At 42.2% G+C, this 23,440-nt stretch overlaps 1 protein-coding gene across 1 annotated transcript in view; it reads right to left on the bottom strand.

The window, feature by feature from the left end:
- The window catches only part of SH3YL1 (SH3 and SYLF domain containing 1), a gene marked incomplete at its 5' end in the record, with an annotated part of 37,583 nt that overhangs the window by 9,444 nt on the left and 4,699 nt on the right, over positions 1-23,440 (bottom strand). The window contains 8 exons of the mRNA XM_084811670.1: positions 1,758-1,814; positions 3,836-3,896; positions 6,391-6,556; positions 8,958-9,086; positions 10,819-10,931; positions 13,426-13,490; positions 15,957-16,070; positions 17,832-17,942. Of these exons, the coding sequence (XP_084667796.1) occupies positions 1,758-1,814; positions 3,836-3,896; positions 6,391-6,556; positions 8,958-9,086; positions 10,819-10,931; positions 13,426-13,490; positions 15,957-16,070; positions 17,832-17,942 (816 nt within the window). The remainder of the gene's footprint in view (positions 1-1,757; positions 1,815-3,835; positions 3,897-6,390; positions 6,557-8,957; positions 9,087-10,818; positions 10,932-13,425; positions 13,491-15,956; positions 16,071-17,831; positions 17,943-23,440) is intronic.

The following is a 23,440-nucleotide window of genomic DNA, read 5'->3' as shown; positions in this document are numbered from 1 at the left end:
GGTTAATACCCCCACATAAATAGGGGACTCTCCTGTACAGGCATATGCCCAGAACTTCATCCCCTCTGGAGCCAGTCCTGAGCAGTACACAACACAACTCACCCTCCACTTTCCCCAGTCTATCTTCCACCTTCAGCAATGAGAAAGTTAGACAGAGAACAGCCCTATTATTTTGTTGGAGGTGACAGTGGGGTGTGCAAGGAGCAACACAGAAAATTTGGATTGAAATTGGAAGGGGAGGGTGCTCAAGTCAGACAGCATTCTCTGCAGGATAACTGAAACCATGCTGCCCCCCTAATATAAAGTTCAGCATGCTGGGCTACATTGTACAGGGGGCTTAACTTTCAAAACATGGTACACAGCTCGGGACTGCAGTATGTGATGGAGCGCCTCTCCCGGTATGAACCTGCCTGTATGCTACAATCAATATCTGAGGCCCTCCTCCAAGTGCCTCTTCTGAAGAGGGGTCAGAAGATGGCAACAAGGAAGAGGGACTTCTCGGTGGTGCCCCCTTGATTTTGGAATGTTCTGCCTAGTGAGGTCCATCTGGTGCCAACACTGTCATTTTTTTCAGTGCCACATTAAGACTTTCCTCTACTCACAGGCATTTGATAGCATATGATGGGAAGTTTTAGGGTTTTTTAAAATCACTTCCTGGTAATTGTATTGTTGTTTTAAACTTGTATTTAAACTGTTTTAAATTCATGAATGTAAAAGATGTTATATTATATTTTATCATGCTATACACCACCCAGAAATTGTTGGCTATTGGGTGGTATAGAAATGTAGTGAATGAAAATGATACCGCATTGTGTTTGGTGAGATGAGACAAAGAGTCGTTTTGGCTTTTAAAGTACTTTGAGACAAACCAGATGTAATGAGGGTGATCTGTGATCAGATCTCCCAACATTTCTTTTCTTAAAAGCAGCTGCGGTGCCCACCCTCAGTTGACCTCAAATGTCTTTCTAATAAGTCCTAAGAATTCTCATGAGTTCTTAAATTCTGTGTGGCTTGGTCTGTGTTGTAAAGAAACTCAGTGAAAAGACTTAGGGCGCAATCCTAAGTAGATAGGCGGCCACCTCCGACCTCAGAGGCGAACCCCTATCCAAAACAAAGCAGGAGAGGCATGGGGTAGGGGGGGCGGTGGCTGGGAGAGAAAGCACATTGGATGTGTTGTACGCGCAGCTCCGCTCTCCCTGCCCTGGAACACCCCCAACCCCGCCCCTTTTCAGTTGCTCTGTGCTAGTCTGCTGAGCGCGGAGGATGGGGCTTCTCTGCGCTGCTTCCGAGACAGTGCGGATGAGGGGGGAAGTCAGTTCTCTGGGAACCAACCTCAGAGCGCAGGTTCTGAGGTCAGCTCCCGGAATAGACCATATCCTACAGCCTGCTAGACAGTGTCTAGCAGCCACAGGATTGCTCTCTTAATCTCTTTGGGAAACTGGCCCTTTCCCAACAACAACAAATGAAAGTAACAGTAAATTGGCCTGGCCCTTGAATAGGATCTACTAAAACCCAAACCTTGTTAAGTTCCCTTCAGCTTTGTTAGCCATACTATAAGTAACCTTTCCCCTAAATTTCTTAACCAAATTAAGAATGAAAATTTGTGTACACTGTCAAGCTGTAAGCTGGAACAAGGTCAAGCATGGAGTAGAGGCCCAGTTTGGAGTGCAAGTGTCAGAATCTACTTTCAAATGATTTTCTGAATTCTCAAACCTTGGATTGAATGTTATGAGTGGCATTATTATAAACACACTCACCCACTGCGGTAGAGTAACTGGGAAGCTCAGGGTAAAGTCTATTTGTTGTTCTTACAGCTGTAGAAGAATTCAGAACATACAATATTAGTTAATATAGCCCATTTAATGATAGCGACAGTTTGATAGCATGAAACTAGCATTGCTATTGGAGAACTGACAGTAAAAATTAAGCAGATTAAGAGAGAACTAATAAATACCAACAGACCATGGGAAAGGAGGAAAGACTTTGCAAAGCAAAATGAGAGGCCAGTCTCTTAGGTATGTTTTTTTGGATGAGTTGGGGAACATTGTGCCCCCACTTGTCTGCTCAAGGCAGCGATATATCTTTTGAAGTGGATTACTAAGGGAACATCTGCATCTTCTCTAAATCTATATGACAGAAGCATGGACAGCTGATGGGGGTGGGGTGGAATTTGAATGCTCTAAAAAGACAGCATTTTCCCCCCTCTAGCTAGAGAGAAGCCCATTAGGATCAGTCTAGGGGAGAAAAGATGTTCTGAGGAAATATTAGATGTTTACCTGAAACACATGCAAATTCTGATGAAACGGTCTTGATTCAACACACATCAACTTTGTTTGTAAATACTGTACCAAAATAATTTTAGACTGCATGTTCTAGCTCCTATATTCCATTCCATTAACCTGTCCCACAGCCCTCTGTGTGCTATACTGTGTATGTATGCAGTAAGGCATTATTTAAAAAAATCTTTAAGGTTACAATCCTACACACACTTACCAGGGAGTGAGTCTTACTGAACTTAATGGGACTTACTTCTGAGTCCCAGACATGAGCAGGATTGCACTGTAAATGGGATTTATACCCAAGGAGGTTTCCTTAGGATTTCAACCTTAGTCTATTTATTACATTAATTTAATAAATCTGCACACAAGTACAACAGTTGAAAGAACTAGATCATGCTTAGAGCAGCCTTCCCCAACCTGTTCCTTCTGGATGTTTTTGACTTCACCTCCAAGCATTCCTGACCACTGGCTATACCTGCTGGGGTTGATGGGAGTGGAAATCCAAAACAGGTGGAGGGCACTATATCGGGGAGTGCTGGCTTAGAAAGTACACACATGTATCAGAGCAGGTACCACACGTGAAAAGAAAGAACAAGGCCTCTTCTAAGATTGTGTCTACCATCTTCAAGTTTCTGTATGCATTTGCATGAGTTATTGCTTTTTTTAACTGATGCCCAATTAAATTTGACAGCCACCTTTAAAAAAAGGTTTAATCTAGCTGATTGATCCATTAAAGCTGCAATACTATACCCACTCACCTAGATATAAGCTCCATTAAACTAAATTAGACTTACTTTTAAAGAGGCATGTATAGGATTGTGCTGTCAAATGTTGCAGCTATAAGTGTGCAGTCTGCCTACCTTTCAATAGAAGCTCCATACACACACACACACACACACGCACACACACACACGCACACACACACACAGATACGGCTATGCATTTCCCCCCTCCCCTCTTTGGAATAAGTAGGGGAGCTATGGTGGGCAGAACAGCTTGTGTGTACTTCGAAGGTCATAGTGTTGCAGGGGACAAGGATGTGGATGTGACCGTCTTAGCACAGCATCTTCTCATAATACACCGGGGTAGGACATTGGCCTAATTTCACGTGGCCCTCAATGTAATTTCAAAAGCCCTCTTCACGCAATCAGTTCAGACCTCTAGCACGAGCTATCTTTCCCTTCCCTGGCAGACCTCTGTGTGGTGAGGGGGAAAGAGGAACAGGGTGATCCACCTACCTTTGGCTTGGGTCCTGTCCAGGGCTGAGTTCAGCCCCACTCACTGCTGATACGTGATCCTGACAGATTACCCACAAAAGAATGCGGCCCGTGACAGAAAAGAGATTGCCCACCCCTGTGGGTTACCAATGCAATAATGCACTCATTAATGTTTCCCAGGCCTTCTTGTGCATATACAAACAGAAACATTTTTCCATCAATTATGTACAATAAATTTACCAATTAATGTAGGAAAATAGAGCTGAAGGCACATAAAGTTATAATTTGGAGAGGGAGGGAGGGAGAGAGAGAGAAGGAAGGCTGCTGGTTATACAATACCTTCTGGCGTAAAGTTTTCAGAAGCCCTGCGTGACTGCTGCTTCGAGGAATGCTCATTACCCTGGCAGGGGAGGCACAGAGATATGATCAAAATTGTTACCTTCAGTAGACAGCATAAGAAGTCAAAGGGTTTAAAGGAAATCCACAACAGGTTTTACAAACTCCCATAACAGACATTCGTATGTTCTGTCTTGAGTGTAGGCCAATGGACTGTCAGGTTATCAGAGGCTAACATGTGACAGGATGGAAGGTTCAGGCTGGAGAGAATAGAAGGCCAAGCACTGCGCTGTCAGAATCAATGAAGAGTATGGAGTCAAGCAGAGAAGAGCCTGAAGGAGAAGAAACAGCCAGTGGAGCCTGGAAGAAGCTGCTAGACGAAGCTGAAGCAGAAATAGAGCTGAGACCTGTGAAGAGTCAGGTGGGAACACAAAGTAGCAGCAGGTAGTGGCTGTACAGAGGATGAAAGCAGAAGAATGGCAACAGAGTTGAAATCACAGAAGGCAGAAGCTGATCACACCTGCAGGGAGATGAAGACTTCCATAGCTGTCCTAGAGCTGCAGACCAATTAGTCAGCTACAAGCAATTGAGCTTGGAAAGCTGCAAGAAAGCTGAGTGCCAACTGAAAAACCTTTGCTGTATCCTTAGCAGTGCATCCCTGACCAAAGTGCTAACTGTAGATGAGTTAGGATAAGGGCAATTGGCTATTAGAATTGGTTAGGGAAGTGTACTTGCTTAACATTGAAAGAAAACACTGAATGCAACGTAACTTTACTATCTAAATTCATCTTATATTATAAATAAGTTGAAAAAATAATATATTTTGCTTAACTTTAAAATATATCTCCAGCTCTGTTTATCTCGTGCCTGTAGCCTAACCCAGGTACTGTGTGATAATAGGAATAAAGGACTGTACCAGAAATGGTTGGTGGCAGAAGATGAGGGATAAGGTAAAATAAGCAGGTGCATTCACCATATAGGGTTACACGGTGGTGAGCACTTTTCAAAGTATAAATATTTCAGATAGAGTGGAAGTAAAGTGGGATCTTTCTGTTGTGGAAGAAGAGGCGTGGGTCTCTCAAACTGGGTGGCAGTTGGTGGGATTGGTAGTCACAATCCTTCATACAGGCAGGCCTTTTAGGAATTTTAGTGTGTTGCACTGTTGGAAAACTGGAATTTCACTGATGCTCTGATTTGATATATTTCATTGTTAGTAATTTTATTGTATACCCTTGCATGGCTGCTCCAGGAGCTTCAGCCAAACAGCTAATAAATATTTTAAATAAATAAGAGGCAGTGTCATGATTGATTCTGAGGGCAGGGAGATAGTTAGCAGCTCAGATTCAGAAGAGGAGCAGCCAGAACTGGGGGAGGTTTTTTCACAGGCCAGTTCAGATATGGGTAGGCATGCTTCTCGGGTTACCAGCTCCTGGATGGCCAGGCGTGAAGCCTCATCCTTGCCGCCCTCTGTGAGAAACCGCGAGCAGGAGGAGGAGGAGCTTGAGGTCTGGGACCTAAGGGATGCCAGGCAGAGATGCAGAGCTAAGAGGGAAATGTTAGGGGCAGAGCTTAGAAGTTCGAACCGGTTAGCGATGCGTAAGAGGCTACGCAGGGGAGCATCACGCGAGGGGCGGGGCATCCCTCCCTAAGTTAGCCTAGTCAGACAGCTGCCCTTTCAAACTGCAGGCAACTTTCATTTATTCCCATTTGAATCCCTTAGAGGCATTCCTTTGTAGCCAGAGAGTTTTTGAGGATTTGCATCGGTAATGAACCTGTGAATAATGAATCAAAGGCATGAGATGGAAGCCTCTCTTTTTGTGTGTTTGTGAGTGCTTCAGGAAGGAGGGAGTCAAGGGAACCCTGACAGGCAGAATGCTACTGTAAGTTACTACACTTTCGAAAAAAAATGAATTACTCCTCACAAGCACTGCTACAGTCATTATATGTATGTGTTTCCATGACAGTAGTTAGTGCCTATTGGCTAGTACCCATGTCAAGTAACTTACTATCCCTCTTGCCCATCACAGGGGCAGCCTTGGAACTGTTTTTAGGGTTTTTATTCATGGGTGGTGCAAAGGGTTTGATTAAATCATTTTTACTATGCAAAATAATGGGTGCGGCTCATCCACATAAGTGCTCAAGCAGCCCCTTAAGAAAATGAAGTTCAAGGCTACCTCTTCCTTTTATTAGTGCTTTCCCCTTTCAAGAACGCTTCCACCTTTCACTTTGGGACTGAAACTGAGGAAACCAGGAGCTACTTGAGACTGCAATCCGGCCAATTCCAACTCTACATTGTCCTAGATAGGACTGGGGGGTGGGGTGGGGGAATGACTGTAAACAAGGCAGAATGAGCAAGGACTATCCCTCTGCAGAGGGGCTTCCCTTTCTTTCTACTGCAGTTATAAGCCTACAAATGCATGTTCAGGGCTCATACCATGATAGCACTTGTTCTACTGAAAATGTGGACAGTACAGAACCAGTGGAAGAGTATTATGGAAGAAACAATCTGTCCTCACTCAAAAACATACTAAGCAGGTATGGAGCAGGCTCATGCAAACCTTTTTTGGTTCTCTTGTTACGGCCGTCCTTGCATAGTTTCTCCCTTCCTGAGTTTCATACTGCAGAGTAAAACACTCAAGGATATCATAAAGGTCCTGTGCCTGAGGGGGAGGTGGTAGATCGCCATACAGAATGGAACTAGCACGAATATCCCGACCATAGAATCTAGAAGGAGAATGTTTTATGTTAGTTCACGAACAGGGGTATGGAGTGGGTGAGGAGGGAAAACAAATTTCATGCAGTAGCTGTACCTGGCTGCGCATCACGCCATTTCTAAGTTGTGAACACAATAGACATTTGATTTCCTCTGTGACTTGCTACCCAAGAAATTTGCTGGCCTTGCTAGTTGCACTGCAACCTCCAGATTGCCATCTTTCAGCAACCCGGGCCTTCTTGGTGGTGGCACCGGCCCACCTTACAAAATGCCCTCTTGCTGGGAATCGGGAGGCACCAACCATGGTGTGCTTTAGGTGCCGATTAAAGACCCATCTCTTTACCCAAGCCTTCCCTGAATGATTGTGCTGCCCAGTTTGCTTGAGAATTATGCCACTCTAAGTCCTTGGTTTTAATGGTTTTATAAATGTTTTATTTCAATGTATTTTAGGGCACAATCATATGCATGTTAGACAGATAAAGTCCTGCAACTCCCAGCATTTCTCAGCCAATATGACTGGCTGAGGAATGCCGGGAATTGTCGGACTTCTTTTTCTGTCTGTACAAACAAATGATTGTGCCCTTAATGTAGTTTTGTAAACCTCTTAGAGATATTTTTAAAATATGGTAAGCAGTGTATAAATCTATTAAATAAAGAAATAAAGAAATATGTGGTTGCTTTGTATATATGCTTTTTCTGTCATAGGATGAATGGGACTTGCAAAAAAAATGTTACAGCATGTTGTGCTCAGTTTCAGAGTTCCAGGCAATCAGCCATGTTCTCTTCCAGGACACTCCATTTAATCCCTCCTCTGCCTAGTTTCCTACTTTTTCCCTCCTACAACATGTCACTAAGCATGCTCGGTCCTCATTGGGTAGGTCTTGGGATTTCTTTTCCTTTTTTAAAAAAGTTGTACTTCTGCAAATCGTAGGGTTGCCCACACGTCTTGCGCATGAATAGCGCTGTTCTGGCTACATCAGAATAGGCACTAACAGTTTGCTTTTAGTATAAATATGATATCTGAGAAAGTGTATAGTTTGTTTCCTTAAATTAAGCTATACTACCAATGCTTTCTTCCCACTGGTGCAAAAAACACTGAGAGAATGCACTTAAGCGAAAGCATGAACCATTTATAACCGGACACTCAGGTGAAACTCAGGCTCACTTTATGTATTTGCTCATTAGTTCAACGTTCAGCAGAAAGATCTTCTGCAAACCCATGATTCTTACAGAAGCTGCTCCCAGCCAAAAAAGTAACTCATGTGGCATTTTGATTACTAACAATTCTGTTTGGGGTAAACTGAAGTCTCAAGCTCTATAGATGTTTACTGCCTTGAAGCAGAGGGCTTTGTGCACCTCCACCGTGTACAGCAGGGGTGTCAAACTCTTTCAGCCCGTGGGCTGAATTCCATTTCAGAGAAGCTCTTGGGGGCCACATTCCAGTGGTGGGCTGAGCCAAAGGCAAAAGGGGTGGGGCCAAAAAGACCAGCATATTTGAACTTAAAGCTCTTATTGCCAATCTTAAGCCTAAGGGGACACATTTCAACTTTCAGAATGAGAAAAAAATCTGAACAAAAGCTGGGAAACCACTAAACCATTAGGGGAAAGGGGGTGGGGAAGGGGCCATTTGGGGAACCGTGGAGGGCTGAATTGGGATCCCAGGTGAGCCAGATTTGGTCCCTGGGCCTGAGATTCAACACCCCTTCTATACAGGGACCTCCTGAGAGGTCGTATTTATTGCACTGGTAAGAGCTTTCCTATTTACTGCATTGGCAAGAACAGCTTTAGAACTGTCCCAAAGCTACAGTACATAGAGTAGCATGGACATACGAAGTCGCCTTATATGGAGTCTGACCATGAGGCAGTAAGGACCAGAGTAGCACAGAACATGGTTTCTATGCCGAAGGTCCCAGCCACAATCCCTGGCATCTGCAGGTAGGGATGGGCAAGACTCTTGTCTGAGACCCTGGAGCTGCTAGTCAGCGTAGACAGTACTAAGTTAGATGGACCAATGGCCTGAGGTATAAGGCAGCTTCCTATATTCTATGATGCCTGGAGGATGTAGGGAGTTGTAGTCCAGCACGTCAGGAGGGCATCAGGCTGGGGAAGTCTGCCTCACTCCACTGTGGCTGTTGCACTGCGTACTCTCGGTAGCATGCTCCAAAATAATCTGTTGCACAAGGGCGAACTGCACTGTGCAGCTATAGCCTCGGATCCACCCAGTGATACATTACTAAAATATTCAGAAGCAATAGCCTTAGGTAATATTACATATTTCCTCCATTATTTTACACCAACCATATGAAGTATTTTCAAAACAGCACTTTTAAAAATGAAACACTCTTGTTTACAACGTTCTCGCCACCTGAGCTCAATTTTGAGCAGGGCAGTCTGATGTGTCCAGCAACTTACTTGCTGTTTGTTTCCTTTCTTTCAATTAAGCAACTTCCTTCTAAAGACACCCCCGCGAACAGCCCTCGAGATTTGCAGTAGGTATAGACAGCAGCAGAGCTTCTTAAGGCTACATCTCCTTCTAGATTTCTGGGGGCGGCATGGAGGAAAAGCATTATAAGCAGCTTGTATTTCACCATTAACTTGCAAAATGCTTAAAAATCAATCAATACAAACAAAAATGGTTAAAAATTACTTTGACATCCCCCTGCCCCCCTGCATCTGAACTAGGCTGACAGAAAAGTTACTCCAAATTCAGTAAATTACCTGTGGAGCCCTCTTAGTGGTTATACGCAGCCAGATTAATTGGTTTATTGTGAGAATAAGCCATTCATGCCCATTCATACACAGAAATAAAACCTGACCACTTATAAATGGTTCTGTATTCTTCCTACCAACACTGATATATTTAGTAAAGGAGACGTTCAACCTATCTTGCTCTCAGTCACGTTCTCTCCAGTTCATGCTATCACACCAAAGGAAACCTTGTGTTGCAAGTTACTTGTATACCAGTAGCTTTATTAGAATCTTTAGGGATTCTATAATTATCAAAAACCATATCACATAAAAGGAAAAAATAAAACTGCTGCCTAGTGACAACTCTTTGCTATTATTCCTAGACCCCATAGAAGGTTAGAAAAAGTATGCTCACGTATATCACGGATGGAGAATGTGTGGCCCTCCAGATGTTATTGGACTGCAACTCCAATCATCCCCCAGCACTGCCTATGCTGGCTAGGGATGATGGGAGTTGCAGTCCAAAAACATTTGGAGGGCCACATGTCCCCTACCTGTTCAAGTACTCCCTTCCTGGAGCTAAAGAAGCGAAAGGACATGAAAGAGGTAAAAAGAAATGTATTACCTACAGAAGTGGGTGGAAGCAGCAGCCTTTGGGCCTCCTGGTAGTCAGTACATAAAAACATAAGAAGAGCCATGCTGGATCAAACTAAGGGTCCATCTAGTCCAGCATTCTGTTCACACAGTAGCCAACCAGCTGCCCACAGGAAACCACAAGCAGGGCATGAGTGTAACAGCACCCTCCCGCCCATGTTCCCCAGCAACTGGTGTACACAGGTATACCACCTCTGATACCGGAGGGTGCATATACCCATCAGGACTAGCAGCTATTGATAGCCTTCTCCTCCAGGAATTTGTCTAACCCCCTTTTAAAAGCATCCAAATTGGTGGCCATCACTAGATCCTGTTGGGAGCAAATTCCATAGTTTACCTATGCACTGTGTGAAGTACTTCCATTACTGTCCTCCAGATAAAAGCTGATTGGTGCAAGATAATATCTCCCTTCAATCAGCTTCTTGGGATGACCCACAGTTCTAGTATTATGAGCAAGAGAGAAAAATACCTCCCTATCCACATTCTCCACACCATGCATAATTTTGCACACCTCTTTCATGTCTCTCCTTACTTGCCATTTTTCCAAGCTAAATGGATCTGGCCCAGAGGCTGCCACAATGGTAGCTATCTGTCTTTAAACACTAGTAGCAATGTTCTTCAAGATAGTTAATACAGAATACCAGCGTGTTAGGGAGAAGACTAAGCTAAAATCCTTCCCCCTCCCCACCCCCCAACATGCTTTCCGCAAGCAATGGTTTTGACACAGGGAAAGATTTAGTCAGGGGAACTCCCACAGGCATTGTGAATTGATTACAAGTCCCAGGAGAACTATATTACCTGCTTTGCCTGAATTCAGCTCCCATAGCAAGACCAAAAAATACAGCTTTCCATTTACTGCAAAAATACAGAAATAAGGAGCACAGTAGAGGCTTCAGCAGCTGTGATCCTTCAGTGTTTTGATGATACTCACCTCCCTAAAGGCCCAATTGCCACTGTAAAATTGCCTCCCAGAGTAAGATTGCCACCTTTTGCAAAAGCTTCAACTGCTCTTTCATGGTTCAGTATTACAACAAGGTCTGACACCTGGGGTGGGGGGATTAAAAAGAAAAAATCTTGAATGTTAATCTATTTCCTGAAGGAAAGAACACAGGTATTCAAATTATTTATATTTATAATGGTTTCGGAAAAACTAATAACTTTCCCAGAGTGCACAATCCTTTGTAAAATTCAATGAACACACTAGGACCTATTTCTATGTAAACTAGAATAGCAGCTGTACTTTTAAGGGCAATTGCTTGAACACGAAGAAGAAGAAGAAGAAGACCAATCCAGTTACTCTAGATCCAAAAAATCCTGATTTCTACTGTTTGTTAATTCAAGAAGCTTGAATACTGCTGCAGCAATGCAAGGGTTACAGTATTCGGTCACATATTCCCCCAGGTGAAATAAAAGGATACTGGGATCTCATCCAGAAATCCTTGGAAGAACACATGCACACTTCATTACATGTGAATAACCATACATGGGTAAAGATCACCAATTTGTGTGTACATATTATAAGCACACTGAGTGTAACGTGTGAACATCCCTAAAGCCATCTCACCCATTTCTGAGAGCAGAACTGTGCACAGTGCTGATTGGCTGGCTCTTGTATCAATCATAAAGTCACCTCCGACTCCTCTTTTTGGAGTTTTTCCAGAGTTAAAAATATTGTGTTAAAAAGTATTAAAACAAAATAAAGCTCCCCCCAAACCCCAGACATGCAAGAAAAAGAAAAGAAAAACTGACAGACCACCTGAAGGATAGAGGAAGGAGTGAAAAGAAAGAGGCAGTCTGCACTCCATTCAGAGGTAGGTGTGTGTGTGCGTGCTGAATTTTTTTCCTCAGTTTAGCTTGAGAAACCCCTTGATCTTTCAAGAGACTGAAGCAAGTTAAGTAGCTGTCATCTCAGAGCAAGCGGAAATGTAAACAAGCCCTTAATTAAGAACTGAATAGGATGTTCATTCTGAATACAGCCCATTGTCACCTTTACTTGCCTTGGCAGAACCAGAACTGAATTAAGTGCACAATTTCCAAACAATGCCTCAGAAATGTAGCATTTGCGTTTGAGTGAAGTGAAGCAACCAGGCTGACTCTGAAAGAACTAGGAAAAGAAAGAAAATCTGGATAGAAAAATCTTTGAGGGGAGAGGGTGGGGTGGAGAAATATTAGGCTGAGAAACTCTTCACACAACCTTGCTTGAAGTCTCATTATATAGACTCTCAGTTGGGCTGGGGGAACCATATACACCACAGATGTATATGGGGGAGAAATGGAAACTGATACATAGCTCATCAGTTGCTCCGTAACTGTGCCATAACCCTATCAACAACTGTATGTATGTCTGAGAGGGTCATGGAGATAGTCGGGTATAATTCATAGATTCATACAATCATAGGGTTGGAAGGGGCCTACAAGACCATCAAGTTCAACCCCCTTCTCTATGCAGGAAGCCTGATTCCCAATGCTGTTGTTCAGCATTGGCATGGTTCCTCAACTTGGACAGTGACAGTAGGTAGAAGGAAGAAGCTTGGCTTCTGTAGCTGCCCCCTTGCACAGCAGCTTCTTCCCTCTTCCTTCCGAGCAGAAGGCTGCAATGGTAACAGACCGGACAGCAGCAGATAGCTCAGCAGTTGCAGAGAGGGAGTAGCTGTGCCACTCCCACCAGTTGTCTTGAGTTAAGTAGCTTGATTTGATGCTTGGTTTTGACTAGTCAGCAGATGATGCTGTGACACCATCTCTGGACTCTGCCATGCCGGTCTGCTTTCATCATGAGAAGGCAGGTCCTTGCTTTATCTATCAATTCCATGTTTCTTGTTCAAATTTCCTCTTTGGGAGAACCTCTTAAGGAGAGCATTATAACTGTGCTTTAATTTGGAAAACAAGCGTACAAGCTTAGACTTGGCTACTAAATATCCATCAAGCTATTTTTGTTTTCCATTACGAATGTTAACAGTTTAAAGACACAGGATGTGTCATACAGTACACAAAACGTAAGACAGAATCACCATTAAGTTACAATATGAGGCGTACTACAACAGAGCCTCGTAAGGTCATAGGTCAGCCTACAACTTCCAGAATATTTCAGTTATTGAATGCAAAAACAATACGTATGTTTTAAAAAGAGTGATCACCCAGTTAAAGAGATCTTATTTGGTTAACCAGTTGAGTTTTAGTTAATTAGGGTGCAATCCTATGCATGTAGGACTTTTTTTCTGTCTAAACATGCATAGGATTGTGCCCTTAATCACGTAACTCTGCATAAGTTTACATGAGAGAAAAAACAGTTCTAAAGAAGAATGACATATCTGATGTACATATATGTTGCAGCAGACATTAAAGAAGAGATACTATCCCTCTGTTTATCACACAGGATGGCACTTGCCATCTGCAAGGTTTTTAAAAAAATATGTATTAGCATTTTAAAAAATGATCAGATACTTAATCTGCTGCCTGATTATTTGGGGACTTTTTTTAGCCAATCAAAATATTGTTTAACCCATCAACGTGACTAAACATTGTAACCCTAAACACTTACCTCAATTCCGATTTCAAATCCACCACCAAGTCCAGCTATCCCTATTGCAGATGGAGCTGACCAGCCTGGACAAATAAATGGAGACACTATTGTGACCACAGAAAACTCTTACTTTTCAACTGCTAAGAGGTATGTTGGTGCAACTTGAGAAGAGGTACCCGCCAAATCCATCTCTTTTATCATTTTCAAATAATTCTATCCCATTTTGCAAGCTACATTTGCAAAGAAAAAGAGCTTTAAAAGAACCACTTTTAAAATTCTACTACATAAAGTTAAGACATTTCTACAACCAAACACTGGGAATTTTATTCTAGCATTGATGGCAAACACTTAAAGACTGCTACTTCAAGCATGATGTATAGTAATGCGAAGGTGGTTTTGAAAAACACAGCATAAAATTCCGGAATGTTGGTATGCATCAATTAGGTGTACATACTCTTTTTAAAACAAACATGGAACTGGTCATCTTTCATCACGAGAGCTAGCTGAACAGCAGACTCTTGATAACAGAAACATTTCCATTATCTAATTTAATGGGTTGGATCTGGATTTAACATACCTAGAATAGATTTAAAACAATGGTACTTAAATCACGACCAACTTAAGTTCCAGTGATTTCAATGGGTCTACTCTTAAGTATGATTAAATCTGGATCCAACCCAAGATGTTTTCCCCACAGTGTATTGAGAGCTGTTTTATATAGCGATTAGCTCCTGATTTCACATTACACAATGCTTACTTTGCTAGTAAGTATTAAGACAAGGAGAACATTCTTTTGCAAACTATTCATCAGAGAGATTACGGAAGTTGGCTATTAGTGCCTGCCAGCAAAAGAACACATACTTTTTGAAACATGTAGCTACATCAATAACACAATTCTGTCTCAGTTTTAGAATTTTGTTTTTAATGAAATCCTTCAGACAACAGAAAAGTGTCAGAGCGGGAATACTTCAGGTTTCTCATCCAATTATTAAGAGAGGCATATTAATGGAAGTCAAAGCATTTTAGTTCAGGTTTTATTTCATAGAATAGCATCCAGTTCTGCACTTAACTACACTATTACTCTCATAGACACCACTATTTTTTAAAAAAAAATCCATGACATTTTGTACAACTGATCCCTGATAGGAGGATGAGAATTTCTTTGCCCACATCACACTCTTTCTTTTCCATGTTCATAAATATAATTAGGTGTATAATCAAACACATGAACAGAGAAACCTGTTATGATGTTGAAACTTCTGATGGGGCCTGAGATTTTATTCTGCACAAAGCATTTGGTTAGGGATGCTGTGAGTGCCCAAGAGTAGGGTGGAGTCCAACCGACTCCCACCAGCTCGGCCCCCTGGATGGTGCTTGCTAAGCCACAGGGTGCTTGCGGATGCACTCGTGGAGCACCACACAGTCCAGGAGTGCCCTGCAGCCACCCACTCCTCGATGCGAGATGCCACTTTTACGCAAGATGGAAGCTCTGTAATTTCCGTATTTTTAATGTCGTGCAAAATGGCGGCCGTAGAGGGCCATCTCTAATGTTGCGGAGATGGCCCTGTACAGCCGCCATTTTGCGCAACATTAAAAATACAGAAATTGTGTACTTATACATCTAGTATAAAATATATTACTGACTGATTATATTAAGTTTTATTATTACATAACACTATATTTTTATTATTAGTATTAATATAGGCTTCTGGGAATTAATTGTAGACCTGTTTCTTTGATATAAGATTGATGATATGATATTGAAATGTAAGATTGTTTATTAAACTGTAAGATTGTTAAGGTTATAGATATAGTTTTTAAAATAGTATGGCATCGAAGACCGGGGGGTATTGGAGTTTAAACTTAATTCTTTAAAGGGGAGGGAGAGGGGGAGGGAAGGGGAAAGAATCTTTTTTTTCTCTTCACTTCCTTTCCTCCTCCCTTTTTCCTTGTTTTTTCTTTTTCCTTCTCTTTTTGTTATTGTGGTGTCCTCATCAGAATATTGTATTGATGGGAAACTGTAGTACTGATCAGGTTGTTGGTAATTTTGGTATTATTTCATTTATAAAGATAAAATAAATAAAAATATATTCCAAAAAAATTACAGAAATTACGAAGCCATCTTGTGTAAAAATGGAGGCTCACATCAAGAAGCAGGTGGCTGCAGGCTGCTCCTGGACCTTTCATGGAGCCCTCTCGGGCTCACGTGGCCTGGCAGAGGTGGCAACTCAGTGAGCGCCTGCCAAGCACGGGCAAATCTGCCCATCCCTACATGTGGTGGACATCTCACATCTTTAGCTGTGAGAGTAGTTGGTAGGTATACTGGAATTAGACTAGTTCTCAGTTCATTATTTTATCCCATTCAACATAGAAGCCCTATTTAAGCTTAAATATACTATGTGCATGTCTTTGCTTGGGTCCAATAGAACTTCTTTTTATATGCGAAATAAAGAGATGTGAATTGCTTGTGCTGATGTTCTTGTGAGGTAGCAGGACACAGAAACACATGCTTAGGGTTTGTTGTTTTATGTGAGAAAGGGCAAACTTACTTCCATTAGGCAGGCGAGCTAATACAATCCCACTGCCTCCTCGAGCTGTTACCAAAAATCCAGCCTTGATAACAGACAGGATTGCAAGGCCTTTTGCTTTGGCGATCACATGGGCTGCAAATAATGAATTAGACAATTAAAGATTATGGAGATGAAATAGCCACCTATTTCAGCAGCGGGGGAGGGGGCGGTGTTCTTAAAAACGGAGCTATTATCAAAGACAAATTAAGCTACTATCAAATACATAAGAAGTTCACAAAAAAGTACAGCTGGAAACCAGTGACTTTTTATTCTAACATTTGCCTCTTGGAATAGTATGTCTTTGTGTCATATCACAAGTTGCTTTGCCATTCCCCGAGTTTCCACAGTATTTTGCTGCGCAACATGGGGCAAGAAGCACAAGTCCACAACCTTCTTAGGCCTATAAACAAGTCTAAAGCAGGCAACTACAGTTAATGCTGAGGCTTAGTGGTTAAGACGCTGAACTGCAGACTGGAAGGTCGGCAGGTCAGCAGTTCGAGACCCGAGTGCCGCATGACAGAGTGAGCTCCCGTCTTCAGTCCCACCTTCTGCCAACCTAGCAGTTCGAAAGCAAGAAATTGCAAGTAGATAAATAGGTACTGCCTCGGTGGGAAAGGTAACAGCGTTCCGTGCACCTCGGTGTTCAGTCATGCCGGCCACATGACCACGGAAGCGTCTTCGGACAGCGCTGGCTCTTCAGCTTAGAAACGGGGATGAGCACCGCACCCTAGAGTTGGACACGACTGGTTGGGGACACCTTTACCTTTACCTTTAATTCAACCCACAGTGTGAAAATCCAGCCTTGATAACAGACAAGATTGCAAGGCCTTTTGCTTTGGCGATCACATGGGCTGCAAATAATGAATTGAAGCTAACTCAACCCACAGTGTGAAAACTAGTGCTAATCATAGTTTGCCCGACATATGTTATAACAAATCATGGTTTTGAAGGAGGTAAGGAGACTGATGGGGAGGAAGAGGATGGAGAAGGGGGGAAACATGCAAGCCAACAGTCCTCCAAACTGAAAAATCAGAACAAAACATTTTAACAAGGCCACCGTCATCCTTCAGAGCACTTGATATGGCCCAGTTATGCCAGGCAGGTTTCAACCAAGACGGTAAATGCATTTAAGCCCTATAACAGCTTCTGCTGTGTAGCCACTCTCTCATGCTTCCTGCAACTTGAGAGTGAGGGAAGTAGAAAGAAATGCAGGCCATTGGCCATTAGAAAAAGAATCCAAAAAGGAAGTGCTGAGGATGACTGTGAAACTCAAAAACTACAGCCCACTGATTTGCAGGTTTTCATTGGTACTGTGAAGATAATAATACCGTTCCTGTTTGGATCCTTTTCTCACACCTGGGGGCCTGAACTTAAGTGTCACTTGCCAATTTGAGCACAGCCAGTGGGGACGTTAGCTCTGAAGGTAGTAATGAGCACACTGGGAAGGACCAAGGGCAAATGAGGCAAGGAGAAGAGGAGTAACTGCATGCTCTTTAAGATTATCACTTAACTGGCTCTTATAATCCATCTGAAAGGAAGTACATTGTGACTGAAGATGTGAGACATCTCTTGGGCCACTGCTGTTTCCTTGAATGCAACACCAGCTGCTCTTACGGAAATAGTTTATACAAAGCTGGGATTTCAAAATATAACATCAAGCAGTTTCTCTATCACATGGCCCATTTTATCTTACAAATACAGAGTCCATGCCCTTAAATCATCCCATCTCAGGTAAACTCACAAAGAAAAGTCAAGACCTGAGGGAAGCTCAAGGTCAAGCTTAAACAGAAGGAAGCTTAGGATGGACAAACAAACTGAGATTTCAATGACAAACTTCCCCATCTCCGTACTAACCAGGTATGATCTTGTCAGGACCATTTCTGGAAGTTATCTCTGTAAATTCCCTTAAAATCTTAGCTGCTTTTTTTGCTTCCGACTTCAGATTGGAAGGTATAGGATTATTCACTGCAGGGGGAGAAAGAACAATATACCATATAATGTGATATTATAACAAAAAATATTATAATAAAAGGAACAGGCATCTGACACTTTCTAAGAATCTGTAACATTTATTTTGATCAATTTATGCTACAATCCCAAACATCTAGCATAAATGCTTGACCAAGTAAATACCATATAACTCTAGTACAATTCCCTTCAATATCAGCATAGTGGCTGAACTCTGGAGGATCTTACCAATCTAACACAGTGCAATTTAATATTTCTGATAGCACAATACTGAGTCTATGGGTAAGTGACACATTCTATCACCAGTAGCTCTGAAGTGTGTGCCTAGCTAAATAAAGAATTGTTCTAATTCCATTCTACTAATATGGGGGGGGGGGGGTAAGCAGGAAATATAAAAACAGCTAAGTTTCAGCAAGAGGCTTTATTCCATAGCTACTTATTCAAGAAAGATATTGAACCCTAAGAGAGTCAACAAAGCATACCACAGAGCAGGAAAATGTGCGGGTTTCTAAGGCAGGCGTGTCAGTTCATAATGAGTATTCTGACTAACAGTTGGCTGAATATGTCCTAAAAAGAGAGGCGTATTTCTCATAGCATTCTGAGCTTGGCTAAAAAAAATGTGGTTACATTGTACTCTTTGATAGCCTAGTTGAAGTCTTCTTTTTTTAAAAAAAAACCAATAATATTTATGGTCCTGATAAGCTACTATGCAAAAACATGCAACTCATGAACAGACAGTCACAACCTAAGACAGGAATAAAAAATTTGAACTGCAATGCCTATGGACCATAAAACCCACTGTTAGTAGCTCAACTGAGAATAAAAGCTATAGTCTACATCCCATCTGCACAGTGCCCAAGTATTATTAAGGCAGTTTGCAGTTACTTAAAGTGTGGGCAGTCAGGCTGCAAACCATAAAAGTGAAAACAAGGCAATGCTGTATCAGTATTATTGTGGTGTGAAATTATCTGAGCAAACGTAAATATTAAAATACCAGTGGCAGCAAAACAATTCGTTCTTGGTTTTTCTGATGATCATGTAGCAGTGCTTTGGCATACAGATGCAGAAACTTTTTTATTATTTAATTTAATTAATTTGTATAGTGCCATTCTGATACATGACACTTTACCAAGTACAAAATGACAGGACTCTGCCCCAAGAAGCTTAAAGTTTAACATTTGACATGCAGGAGGAGACAGAGGAATAAGAAGCAGAGATAAATAGGGGAAGATGCAATTATTCAGATGCATATGTTTAGGTCTAATTATAGTAGGGCAGAAAATATCACGCAGAAAAAAACTATACAACATAGCAGCCGAAATATAAGAAGAGTAAAAGGGCCTGAGAGAATAAGAAGGTATTTGCCTGGTGCTAAAAGGGTAACAAAGTAGTGTCAGGTGGAGCTCTCTGGGGAAGGTGTTCCATAAGTGGAGGCGAGGAGGGGCGCTACTACTTCTGATGAGAGGGCACTTGCAGCAGGGCCTCTCATTATGATTTCAAGTCTAAATATACGGAAAGAGGCTCTCCTTCAGATACTGTGGCCCCAAGTCGTAAGTGACTTCATAGGTTAACAGCAACACTTTGAATTGGGCCAGGAAACAAACTGGGAGTTGAAAGGTTTGTGAAACTACTGATGCTCCTAACAGCATTCATCAGTTCCAGTTACATACAGTACAATTCTGTATATGTCTACTCAGACAAGTCCCATTAAGGTGAATGGGGCTTAATCCCAGGTAAATGAATATGGGATTGCAGCCACAGTGTGCTGCTAAACAGCCAGCAATTTTAAACTCAGTTTTCTTAGCTCTAGATGAGAACCTCAGAACACTGTCAGTCTATTACAATTGTATAATACATCCATAAGCAAACACTGTACAATCTTTAGAGTTACAGAGATCCACCCAGTAAATTAGCAGAAGGCAAGATTAAGGAGGAAGAGTCATGAGACATAAAATGCACTGGGCCAATAAAGGTCACTTCTGGGCACCTTTGAGGTCTCCTGTCTTTGTTCCAGAAAAAGGGAGGTCAGCAAGAAGACTTACACAGAACATTAACACGGCAAGTGAGAAGTATGTCTAACCCAGTGCAAGAGCTCTGACTTCCAAAACATTTTATATCAGCAAGCATTTTTCTTTTTAAAAACTCCATCAAGGTAATGTGTTAAAAAATTGGCTCTATGTTGTTATCAGAGTTTATTTTTCCAATGATATTTTCCAACCCTACTATAGCACAATGGTGGTACGAATATATATATATATATATATATATATATATATATATATACACACACACACACACACACACATATATCATTTGAAAACATCACATACAAGTTATGCAAAAGGTACATGTTTGGGGTGCAATCCTATGCATGTTTAGACAGAAAAACGTCCTACAACTGTTTTCTGTCTAAACATACATAGGATTGCACTCTTTATCAGTTTAACAGTTCAATTTTAAGTTTTTACTCTTAGGACACTGTTCCTTAGTCCAAGAAGAAAGTGTATCTGCAGATATTTTGGACTTCCACTCTCAGCATTCTTGACCATTAGCTATGCTGGCAGGAGCTTCTGGGAGTTAAAATCTAAAACATATGGAGACCTACCTTCTGCCAGGCCTTTCCCAATTTGGTGTCATCCAAATGTTGTGGACTACAACTCCCACCCCCCCGACCAATAACCATGCTGGTTGGGGCTGATGGGGAGTTGTAGTCCAAAACATCTGGAGGGCACCAGGATTGGGAAGGCTGCTCTATTTCAATGAACACCAAAATGTTTATCCTAGAGACAGAATCCACTAACAGCATCTGAAAGTATAAAAAGTTATAATAGACAACACAGAATCTCTCTCAGGAAATCTGCACACAACCTAATTAGAAGACAAAATATTACCAGAAGGATTTTATGAACCCCCACATCAAATTACTTTTATATTTTGAAGAGCCTGAAATGACCCTCTAAATACATACAGACTAAACTCCCTGTCATCCTCCTAAGCAGGATAATCTCGCTGAATGAAAGCTAAAATATATTAAAGAGTAAAATAATATGGCAACAGCTGTGCAGGATACATTTTTTTGGGGGGGGGAATAACAATATATGGGTGAATGTACCTCTTAGTTAAGAGATTGCATATAGATAGATATCTGCAGTATTCTTGGGAAGAAAAACTAAGGGAAGAGAAGAAATGCATTGCTCGAAAAACATGTAGTTCAGGCTTGCAGATAATTGCAAAACATTTACTAGTAGCCATCTGTCTCCACCTGCAACAGTCAGCTGGAGTGGTGGGTCTGCAAAGCTATTCTCCAAAAAGCAACTCTTACCCAGGCCAGGTGCAAGTATCTAATAACTGCAAGTCTGATGTGATCTAGGACTCTTCAGTCATGTCTGACTTGAGTCCTTCCACATGTTTTGGGACTATAGCTCCAGCCAGCATGGCCAATGGTCAGCAGTAATGGGAGTTGCCCCAAACATCCCCAGGTTGGGGAAGACTGTTCTAGAAGACCACTGCAGAGTGGAGGTAAACATTACCCCAACAAATCAGCTTGTCTGCCTTAGAGGTGGCCTAGAAATAATTTTAGATAGCACTCATTTCTTTCTGATCCAAAGGTGAGAGGGTTCCAGCCTTAAAGGTGGCCCAAAAATAATGTCAATCAATCAATCAATCAATCAATCACATAGTTGCTTGTCTAATGAAAGCAATTCATACTCCTCGTTAAAGGTACAACAAAGTGCTTTGCTATCATCTTAGTGTCCAATCCTATGCATGTTTAGACAGAAAAAAAGTCCTACAACTCCCAGCATGGCTGGATGGGGCATGATGGGAGTTGTAGGACTTTTTTATGTCTAAATATGCATAGGATTGCACCCTTAGCCATATTTCTTTAAGAGCTGTTAGTAAAAACACCATGTTGGTACTTTCCATTTACTTGGTCTTCTCACTTGACCTTGCTCTCTTATAAAGCAAGATAGAAAACTGAAAAGTAGCCAGAAACAAAAACAATTAACTAACCAGAGACATGCAGAACAAAGGCATTCAAAAATAGATAATGCAGCTAGCTAGATGGAAGTCATCTCCTCCTCCACTGTCTCATGGGCAACAGAAAGAACACATACTATTTCACAGCCAAAAATGTTGAAAACTCTTCTCTCCCCATGACAATGCAGCTTCTCCTCCTCTCCCCCAGTAATAGTGACAGTCATCAAGGGATTTTTACACAACATTATGGAAGAGCCCTATTCAGCCAGAAGAAGAATGCTTCACCTAGATTATTCAGCATGAAAGTGAATACCACAACAGTTTGGCCAAGGGGTGATAGTAAAGCATACCATTCCAGCCAATTCCTTGGTGGCTCTTGCTGCTGCCATTGGCATACAAAAATGACCCAAAGCTCTCTTTTCATGAAAAGGACAGCAGCAGCAGAGATAAAACCAGGCAGCCCCCGCCCTACTGACCTTGCAGCAGTCAGTCAAGCAGTCTGTATTGGAAAGCAGAACAAATCAGGGTTGTTTTGTTGGTGTTTTAATCTGTAGCTGAAGCAGTACCACGATTCAGTTGGTACAGCTCAAGGACATTGACAAGGTGCTTGGCCAGGTGCATGCAACCACTTTCGTACTAGATCCTTGCCCCTCTTGGCTGATAAAAACGGGCAGGGAAGGAACGGCTGGCTGGGCCAGGGAGGTGATTAATGCCTTCTTGAGAGAGGGAGTGGTCCTGGGCTGCCTCAAAGAGGCAGTAGTGAGACCACTCCTAAAAAAAACCCTCCCTGGACCCGGAAAATCTTAGTAATTTTAGGCCAGTGGCAAATGTTCCTTTCCTAGGAAAGGTTCTTGAGTGGATGGTTGCCAGACATTCTTGGATGAGACCAATTATCTAGTTCCATTTCAGTTGGGGTTCAGGCTGGGTTTTGGCACGGAAACATACTTGGTCGCCCTGTATGATGACCTATGTCGGGAGAGAGACAGGGGGAGTGTGACCTTGTTGATTCTCCTGGATCTCTCAGCGGCTTTCAGTACCATCAGCCATGGTACCTTTCTGGGATGATTGTCTGAGTTGGGAGTGGGAGGCACTGCATTGCAGTAGTTTTGCTCCTACTTGAAGGGTCAGCTCTAGAAGGTGGTGCTTGGGGAATATTGCTCGGCCCTGTGGATTCTCCAGTATGGGGTTCCACAGGGGTCAGTTCTGTTCCCCATACTATTTAACATCTACATGAAACAGCCGAGTGCGGTCATCCAGAGTTTGGGGGCATGTTGTCATCAGTATGCTGATGACACACAACTCTAGTTCTCCTTTTCATCTTCTTCCAGGTGAGGCTTGGGATGTGTTAAGTCAGTGCCTGGCTGTGACAATGGACTGGATGAGGGCTAATAAACTGAAACTCAATCCAGACAAGACTGAGATGCTGTTGGTGGGTGGTTCTTCTGACCAGATGGAAGGTGCTCAACCTGTTCTGGATGGGGTTGCACTCCCCCTGAAGGAGCAGGACCATAGCTTGG

The sequence above is a fragment of the Heloderma suspectum genome, chromosome 1 (assembly GCF_057233095.1).
Source record: "Heloderma suspectum isolate Gila_16-S chromosome 1, 16-S_ref, whole genome shotgun sequence".
In the NCBI taxonomy this organism is placed as follows: Eukaryota; Metazoa; Chordata; class Lepidosauria; order Squamata; family Helodermatidae; genus Heloderma; species Heloderma suspectum.
Note: the sequence above shows the minus strand (reverse complement) of the source record. Positions and strands in the feature narration are given on the sequence as shown.